The sequence below is a fragment of the Ruditapes philippinarum genome, unplaced genomic scaffold, assembly GCF_026571515.1.
Source record: "Ruditapes philippinarum isolate M1 unplaced genomic scaffold, ASM2657151v2 ctg9867_1_1_1_1, whole genome shotgun sequence".
In the NCBI taxonomy this organism is placed as follows: domain Eukaryota; kingdom Metazoa; phylum Mollusca; class Bivalvia; order Venerida; family Veneridae; genus Ruditapes; species Ruditapes philippinarum.
Genome location: NW_026858235.1, coordinates 14,090 through 23,910, shown reverse-complemented (window position 1 = coordinate 23,910; position 9,821 = coordinate 14,090). Strand labels below are relative to the sequence as shown.

Here is a 9,821-nt window from a genome sequence, read left to right as displayed (position 1 = left end):
TTGAACTTAAAGACTAAGGTTTAATAAAATAATATCCAAGATTTTATCACAATGTGTCGTCAATATTTAATTATATTATGATATGACGTTTGATATTTGTAGAATATTTAGTTTACAACATAACAACCCAATTCAATGCAATTGTTTATTGGCATAGAACCATGTTCTAAGCCTTTTACTAACTGGTGTCAATGGACGAAATGAGAGATTCGTAATAGTTTATAGAAATATCAAATAGATCGTATAAAGCAATGCAACATCTGTTGACGTATTGCAAACCTGGAGTTCACGTATTGCGAAGCTGAAGTTCACGTATTGCAACCCTGAAGTTCACGTATTGCGAACCTGGCTACACGAAAATGAGGTGTCAGTTGATACAAATGTTAATGTTAATCTATCGAAGACGTTCATCAAACTTCCTCCAACAGTTTCAATGGCTCTATTGGCATCGACACGGGTCGTCGAACGTTAAACGGTGAGTTCAAAGGTAACAAAGGTGTAGTTGGTGTCTTTTCAAAGCCCATATTTAAAAAGTCATTCTTTAACAATGGCAGTGGTGTTTGCGATAATGGGGTCTGTGCTTCTGAATAGTAATAGTCACGTGATTTTGCCATTAATAATAAATTTTGCATATATGCGCTATTATCACAACTGTCCGTCTTTAATACCTTCTTTCCAATCATGTTATACTGAAATTAAGAAAATAAGTACGCTTTCAATAAAATAGTTTTTGAAAATTCTCACGCTTATATTTTACAGAACCAACAAATATTCATTAATAAGTCTGGCTTCCTCAAACCTAATGTGCAACAATTTCAATTTTGCCATTTCAGGCGACCTTTTAAGTTCCCATGTTACCTATAATATAAAATGGTTCGCTTTGGTTGAATAAATAGATACAAGCAACTGTCTGAGTTTGTAAACAGTCCTTACATGTAAATATTTAGTAGTTTGAAAGAATGAAAGTGAGTGATAATAACAATTACTGATGTTTTGGATAGCACAGAAGTTAAGAACAACATTTCATGGGAAATATGTAATAAACAGATTTGTGTAAAATGGTTGTGCCAACGACAAACATTCGTATTGATAAGGTAAGTTTTCATGTTCAAATCTTGAATTGTGCTTAAGCCTGAGGGGGGGGGCGTGGACGGTAATTTGAACTTTCCAGTACCGTCCATGAACAGGGTTCAATGAAACCGAACCTGAAACATTTTCAATTTTGCCGTTTTTGGCGTTCTTTCTAAATTTTCTATTTTACTGAACATTAAAACAAACAAAAAATAATATGTATACTGGTCGATCACTTTCGATTGCAAAAAAAAAATATTTTCACTTTCAAAAATAATATAATCAAAATGTTTAGATATTTTCATAAATACTTACAACAAATATTGCTATGGTAACACCCAGGAGAAATCCTGCTGCTACATCTGTTGGGTGATGAAAATGATCTGTTATACGGGTGAACCCACATACAGCTGACAAACATATTAATCCGGCTTGCAGAAAGAACTTCAGGATAACGGAAAATTTTATTTCTAATCTGTTCTGTATGTATATCTGAAAATATATAGTAATTTCACGGTTGAAATTTAAGCATTTTCTTTGTTATTGTTATTAAATTTGTGTTGCAAGAACAATATCCTTTGGTAATTCGCGGCTAGACTTAGATATTTTTAAATAGATGCCTAACAGAATCGATTATAAAAACAAAAGGAATGTAACCATTATTTAGCATTCTGATTAAATTTGGTAAATAATGCTTTTTGCATTGTTTATTTTCATTACTTTTCAAAAGGTTTAAAAGCTACTATCCCACACATTGTAGCTTTGGGCATTTTTAAAAATAAAATGTTATCGAAGAACAAACTTTCACCACAGGCAGGTACATTTATATGGAACTAGATGATTAATACATTTCATGTCCGAAAAGAAAGAACACACAAGTACAGTTTTTGCAATGTTTATGAATGTGTAATTTTAAACTGTTGCAACGTTTTATTTTGTAAATATTTACTTAAATCATACACACACCCATTAACTGGTTGCAAGCAGATCCGTTGGTTGCGGGTAGAACAATTTTATTCTTGGTATTTATTTTATCCTGCAATCGATTGGTGCACAATATATCATAGAAAATTATAGAAAAAATCTAGAAAAAGAAATAAAAAGGAAGAACATATATCGGTAATCCGGTTCAAAAATGACATTTATAAAGTAAGTTCTGCCTGCATCAAGCTGTCCTACTCGCAACATGTTGACGGGTGTGATAAAAAGGTTGTTTATATCTGTTTCAAGTGAAACATAATAACCGTTAGGTCACAATTATCTCGTGATAACTGCAAATTTTACTTCTATATGCATTTTCAATAACTGTAAACAAATATGTTGATTTTTATAGAACATTTTTGTGTGGGAGAGAAGCTTTAATAAAGTATCATCCCCTTTGTGCATAAAAACAGAATAAATGAAAAATGATGATTTGAAATGTAACTATATGATACAACCAAAGTTTTCAATATGAATAAAATAAGTGGCATAATTATTTTCTATAGAAGAACCTTTGAGCTCGTTTGATTTTTTTATATTCTTGATTTTTTTATTTCTTGATTTTTCATTTATTCATTTATATTCGATAGCATTCATTCAGATTTATTTGGAAAATATAAAAAGCACAATGACTCTTAGTAAAAGTATATTGCTAATGCAACGAAATAAACGGAAGTTATCAAGAGCAACATTTAATCGGATGAGCAGTGTTAATGTTTGAATTATGTAGATACATTTGTAAATAATGGCAACTTTTTAGATAGTTTATTTCTGTTCTGCTAAATAAAACATTCATGAATGTTTATAAATAACACATGTTCTTAATCTGCGTGCGTCATAGGGGCACCTTAAATTTGTTTATGTCGTCCATATCAGTATCTTGCACTGGGAAAAGTTTAGATAAAAACAAATAAATAAGTAAACAGGGCTACAGGTGTGCCCAACAGAAAAGTGAAATTGAATATACATTTAGATGACGGATATACCGTATATCAATAAAAGTCCGGTTTGATACGATTAAAAGGTTTTTATATTATCAACATTCATTTTGACTATAGAATACATTTAAAGCATGCTGCAATATAAAACTAAATTATCAGAGAGATAATGTAAATTATCAGAGAGATAATAAGATAACTTACACAATAGAATACGGCCACGTACATTGAGAATGACGCATGGCCTGATGGGAACGATTGCCTGCTGTCTTGTATTTCCTTTACGTCACCTGAACACGTGTAATTTGTAATGTAACTGGAAGAAAAAGATGGAAAGAAAATTAGAATTTCAAACATTTTGCAGCAAATAAATTGATATATAAAGGTTATGTATATGATTTCATTTTTTTATTATTTTCCTTCAGAACTATAATTAAATGTTAAGAATGACTACGGTTTATGTTGTTTTTTGTTATTGTTCTATTTTTAAATAAAAATTAAGCATACAGTAGTACACATGTACAATCAACTAATTTTCATCGATGCGTAATAAATGTTTTTGGAATTTCTTGGATTTTATATATAGAAATATATTATATGTATAAAATTTTCATCTGTGAGTGTGTCACAAAAATTTGCAAACAATAACATATATATTTGTAGAGCTTTTTTGAATTTAAAAATGAAAAATATGTACAAAAAAGTAAAACAAAGCAGAATATATATCTTATAAAGATAAACAAAGAAAGAGCTATGTCTCTCAGGAATTAATACAAGCCAATTAATTCCGGTTCAACTCATATAAATACTAAGAAATTTACCCTGGACAGAATGATCTATTAAAGTCTGGTTTGCATACATCGAAGAAATTTGGTCTCAGCACGCCCATCTGTTTCTTAAAAACTTGCACAACGAATTGCTCGATGACGAAACCCACGAGAAAAACACCATAACCTTTAATACAATACGAAATATTGTCTCTCACTTGGGCTGACTTCTTTCTATTACAATCTACAGAGCGTAGAATTTCAACAACCACAACCTAAAACATATGTTGTAAATATCACCAAAAATGTTTTTGAAATACAAATGACATTAGCAAATACACGGTATGGTTGATACATTAAATGTCAACCGCAAAGTATGTATAAAATTGTTGGTTTATTTATATCTTTATATATGTATGTATTTTAAATTAATATGTTGCTTATTTATAAATATGTTGTTCTCATTGGTCTAATACCTTCGGGAATTTACATGAATCTTAAATCATAAGACATTTATACCGGACCTTTCAAGGCCGAAATGAAATATATAAACTATTTTGATAATTTGTATGAAAGGAAACACACGGATGTAATGTTAAAATACACTATAATTGACCAATTTAATATGTTCGTCTAATCACCATTGACATGTTTGGATTTTATGTTAATTCTGATTTACCTTCTTTGAAATTTCATGTCAAAATCACAATGATCAGGGGCGGATAAAAATGAGCACTTTACCGCCGTCAGTGATACAGTATCGATAAAAACAAAACATCCATTAGTTCAAACCCTTAACCGACTAGGCGACTACCTAAAGGGTCATAATGCCAAAATTCATTTTACAAAAGTCTTTGAGCATGTCTTATACAAATGGCACTTCTTGTTAAAGTGCCACCAAAATGCTATCAATGTGACTTCTTCCGACAGTTCCTTATGTGCATGCATCTTGTGTTATTTTTGGGCAACTAATTTTGAGAAAATCGACATTTTTCACTGTATATGAACATGCTCTTTTGTTCTTTTTTGTTCCTTTATTGTTTTGAATGTATCGGCTAAATAAACATTTACTTACAACAGCAACTGATATAGAAAACCCTCCGAGTACAAGATGCGAGGCAGATACAGTGTCGGGCTTATAGGGGTAACTTAAAGTGACATCATCACAGAAGAACCCTCTATCATAGGGTGTTATAAAAAGAAACAGAATCAAAACTGGTACAGCCGCTGTAAAATAGAAAAAAAATATATAATATATTAGTCATGTTATGAAATAAAAGAAAACATTGTCAAAAACCAAACTAGTGTTTTGTTTCTAAAATGATTGAATTGAGTGAATTTCTTTTATATTATATACTTTTATGGTGCCATCTGATTTATAGTTTGTTTTTTTTTAAATAAAAAAACATGCCAATAACTTGAAGAAATCTAGAGAGAAAAAATGCGTCACCAATGGTATATGTTAAGATATTAGAAAAACAAGTATACATGTGAATGCTAATCAATTTGTCAAAAAGTTTAATTATAAACATATTCATGATAGGATAATAAAGATGAATATTTTTAATATGCTGATTGTTTATTTTCATTTACTGTTTTATAAAAACATTTTTAATCTACTATAATTGTGTTGGTGCTCTGTAAAACCAAAAAATAAAACAATTTTACATTAAACTGGCCATTCTTGTCATAAACTGACTAAATGTTCTTTAGACTGTACTCATTTTAAATATAAATATAAATTATTCGAATTACTGAAATAAATGTGATTGTATGCAAGCATGGATTAATAGGTTTAAACAAGATGACTGGCCCCGCCCCCTTCACCGTTTTGATTCGATAGCCATGCTTTATCATTAATCACTTTAAATTAAGATTATCATAAAAAGCAAACCTTAACCACTGAATTCAATAATTCGGTTGAACCTCTTCATCTTTTATCTTATTCAGTTAAAAGTAAAACTTAATATTGTTATAAAGAATACCTGAACCGTTCAATCAATTCAGTTTTTGTTCTTGTATACTAAATAGATAAAAGGATTCCTATAGAAGTTAAGAACTTGTTTACATGACACATTTACTTTTAATTGTATCACTTAGGTCTTTGAATATGCCGTTTAGATTTATCACAGGGCATTAATGTTTAACGTTTTTAATGTTTCAAATTATTTAGATATTTTAATGTTTAGAATTATTTTTTTTTTTTAAAAATTAATGATTTAAAATTAAAATATCGTATGTGTAAGTGTAATTTATCAATTTAATTAATGATTGTATGAATAGAAAAACAACGTGAACAGGAATTTTTAAAGCTTTTAAAGCGTTTCAAATTATTTATATGTTTATATGTTTAAAATTATTTAAACTTTTTTAATGATTAAAATTGAAAATATCGTATGTGTAAGTAATAGATATTTGATACCATTATAGTATTCTAAGTGTATTTTATTAATCTAATTCTTAAACGTATGATAAAAAAGTATCTTTGATCGGAAAATAATATGTGTTGATGTGCAAAAACGCTTTTAGGGGTAATACCAACAATATGAAGAAAACATGTTAACAATTGTTATTGTTATTGCTTTTCGATGGTTTGATTCGTTTTATTTTCAAATGAGATAAAATTAACGTTTTCATCATAAAATATATGTTAAAAGTGAAAGCAAACAATGAATCGCTGACATAGTGCAAAACAGCTGTAAATGATATTAAGAATAAAGAAAGATACAGTCATCCCTGATTTTTGTTGTTTTTGATGTTTTTTGTTACACTCCTAACAGTGAGATTACTTTTTGTTTGAATTTGTTTTTCTAAATGTTATATAGAATTAATGTTTCAGTAAAGAAAGAGCAAAGGTGAAAGGGTACAGTACTACACTAGATTGTTGATGTGATTTTTTTATATCTGTACATTATAGCACTCCCAAAAAAGAAAAGATATAAAATTACCGTATCAATAATGTAACATTTTGTTTGATATGTTTTCTAAATGGTTTATGAACCAGGGGTGAATAACGAATAAGGTTATAATGCAATATAATGTGTTCTATTGTTTTGGGTGATTTTTTGGGGTGAATTTTATATACATATGTATACATATATATATATATGTAAATTCCAAACTGGAGTATGATTAAGTAACACGAGTCATAAATAATTTGTTGTTTGAATCACTATATCAGACATGCATCATGGATTTCAACTTGTAAAGTTGAAAATGACTGAAGCATCAAGTTTATGTAAATATTTAGTACAAAATATGTCAATTTAATATAGTACAAAATCAGTCATTTCGTATGAATAAAACGGAATAAAAGTATGCACTAGATGACATTTGCAAAAGCTTTCAAAAGGAAACATCATAAAGTGATATTTATCCGCGTTAAGTAACCTTTAAAAAGCCATGTATATCTGAAAGTGATATTTCAAGTGAACTGTGTGTAATCGTGCTTTACGAGGTCTAAGACTGGTTCGTTAATATCTTGAATGGTACATAGTGCTTTTTTGTTTACATGTACATATATATAACATTTTAACCGGTAAAAATGGAATATAATCGTTTGATACAAAATTTATAAAACTTTCATATACATTTAAATTCAAAAGAGATATACAGCTACCATTTGTTGTCTATCGTTACCAAAACTGTTCTTTTTACATTGTCAAATAAATTGGCATAATTTCCCCTCGGTATTAATAAATTGATACATATACTTTTGTGTTTAATTATCATGATATCAGATCACCCTTTTTACAAATGTATGAAACGACAAAAATATACATAAAGAAATGAAATGACATATGAATGATATAGTTATTGTATACGATATATTAAATACCATATTAAACTTAGCATGTAGCTACTTGAGATAGAAAAATATCGATAATTTCCAATTTATTTTTATAGTTGAAATATTATGAGAAATACAGCCCTTACCACACAACCATACGACTATATCAACACATAATTGACATGTTATCCAATGCCGCCATTTTTCAGAAGTATTCGAGTTATTTTCCATAGCGAATAAGAAACACTAAAATCTGTCAATGTGTTAAACTTCAATCGATATTTGTAAGATTTCCAACACAGATAAAGTTAAGTTTTATCATCAGCCAAACGTCCACACATACTGATGCAAACTGTATTTATATACGTGTTTTATATCAGGATGTAAACACGTGACGGTTGTGCGTTTGTTAAAGACGTCACGCACAGTATGAATTGAAATTCAATCTGACCTAGTTAATAACCCAATACAGGTGGTGCTAAACATATCTCACAAAGTAAACAATGTACGTAATATTCTATTTAAAATGAGTCATCTTTTCCTCAGGTTTTACCAGACTTGATAACGCAGCGGATTTTGAAACGCCTCATTTACAAGTATTTGAGATAATAGGACGTGCATATTTATATTAATATTAATAGAACAGCAAATGTGATAATAGGCCCAACGCCATGCAACGCCTCGATCGCAGGTTTTTAATTGAAAAGAAAATAAGATTATATAGCATAGAATTAACCATTTTTTGTGTGTTTTTTTGTTTTTCTCTATCGATGATAATTTTCAAAAGGTCATCAAGAAAAACCTAATACATGTAAAAACAAGAAAAACCTAATACATGTAAAAATGATAAAACCATTACTAATAAGGAAAGGAAGTTCATTTTTATATGTCACGTACAACGATAAATGATTTAGGTCAACGAAAGTATTAATAGCTATAAAGTCGTTCACATTAAGGATTTGTACTTTACTAACTAAACAATCAAGTGATTGAGGGGATACAACAAGGTGCTTTATTAACACGTTGTCATTTCCTTGTAATAATGACAGTGCGGTTAATTTACCGCTACTATCATATTTTCTACTGTACCTCGTATCGAATACCAACCACTAACATTTGTTAAAATATTAGCCAGTAATCCTATAATATTAACATAATACCTTACCATAATCAATCATTTTAAAAGTACATTCACCTTAAGAATAATAGTTATTGTTTTTAACTTTAATCATCTGTATAAAGGAACAGTAGATTTGTATGTTTTTATTAACTGTGTGCACGTCTAAAGAAACAATACTAAAAGCTTATTTTACTTTTTGTTACGATTTATTATTATTGCTATAGATAAATGTTTTCAAGGATACAAATAGCTATGTAACTTTGCTTATAGGTTTGTGTTCATTAATAAGTATTTACAAATTTAAATTGGTCAAGAACGGCACAGAAATTATGTTTTGAAAACAGTTGATTGACTAGACTGATTAATAGTTAGAGGATTGATCGAAGTAAATGTGTTAAGATTCATTGGAAAGACTGAAATCTGATTATACAACAATAAATACAATGAGTTTATACAACAATAAGAGTCCAATATGACATTATCTAGACATAAATAAGTAAACGAAGTCGACGATCCTTTAAAACTAACTTCCACAGATATTAAATTCCATTGTATATCTATATATCCAGGGGTTTCCTACAGAAATAGTAATTTCAAGATAACCCTAACTTAATCTTAGCATAACCATATATTTTTGGTCATTCGCAATCATTACTTTTAATCAAGTATCGCGTAAGCCGGTGCCAGGGTGTGTGACAGATATTGCACTTTACATTGCTTCTCAATGTCCCTCAGAAACTACTAAATAAAAAAGAATCTGCAGGTTTTAACTACTCGTTTTATGCTCATTTCCCTCGATGAAGAAGCTTTCTCATTTCGAAAACAGGCGTATTCGCCATTTTCATGTTCTGCTTAAAACGGTGAATGCGGGCCTGGCCGACTTGCAATTTCATTACCGGCCATGAACAGGCTCAATCAAACCGGACCTGCAGCGTTTTCAATTGTTGTCATTATGGGCGTTCTTTAGAGGTTCCTTTTTCACTATCATATTTAAATTGCATCTTTTCATTGGCAAGTTTTAACAAACTAGAGAACAGAGAGGTTCTAAATAAAATGTGTATCTGTATAAATTACAAAATAAGTAGAAAACATTTATGTCAGACTAATATAGTTCAAACTACAAGGAGAGTATTGGAATATACATGATCAAGAAA

The 9,821-nt window shown here is 29.5% G+C and overlaps 1 protein-coding gene across 1 annotated transcript; it reads right to left on the bottom strand.

Moving 5' to 3' along the window:
* Nucleotides 1–7,974, bottom strand: LOC132752558 (phospholipid phosphatase 1-like). Its single transcript, XM_060742895.1, has 6 exons — nucleotides 7,694–7,974; nucleotides 4,833–4,984; nucleotides 3,812–4,032; nucleotides 3,195–3,306; nucleotides 1,387–1,563; nucleotides 1–689 (listed from the first exon to the last, which is right to left on the bottom strand). Exons 1-6 carry the CDS (start codon nucleotides 7,776–7,778, stop codon nucleotides 411–413), a joined length of 1,026 nt encoding a protein of 341 aa, XP_060598878.1. The 5' UTR covers nucleotides 7,779–7,974; the 3' UTR covers nucleotides 1–410.
* Nucleotides 7,975–9,821: the final 1,847 nt, after the last annotated feature.

Excerpts from the sequence above, each read along its gene's own strand:
- LOC132752558 (XM_060742895.1), bottom strand. The coding sequence starts at position 7,778 with ATGGAAAATAACTCGAATACTTCTGAAAAATGGCGGCATTGGATAACA. Across the intron at positions 4,985-7,693 it reads TATAGTCGTATGGTTGTGTG|CGGCTGTACCAGTTTTGATT; the intron begins GTAAGGGCTGTA and ends TCTATTTTACAG. Across the intron at positions 3,307-3,811 it reads AATAGATCATTCTGTCCAGG|TTACATTACAAATTACACGT; the intron begins GTAAATTTCTTA and ends TTTTTCTTCCAG.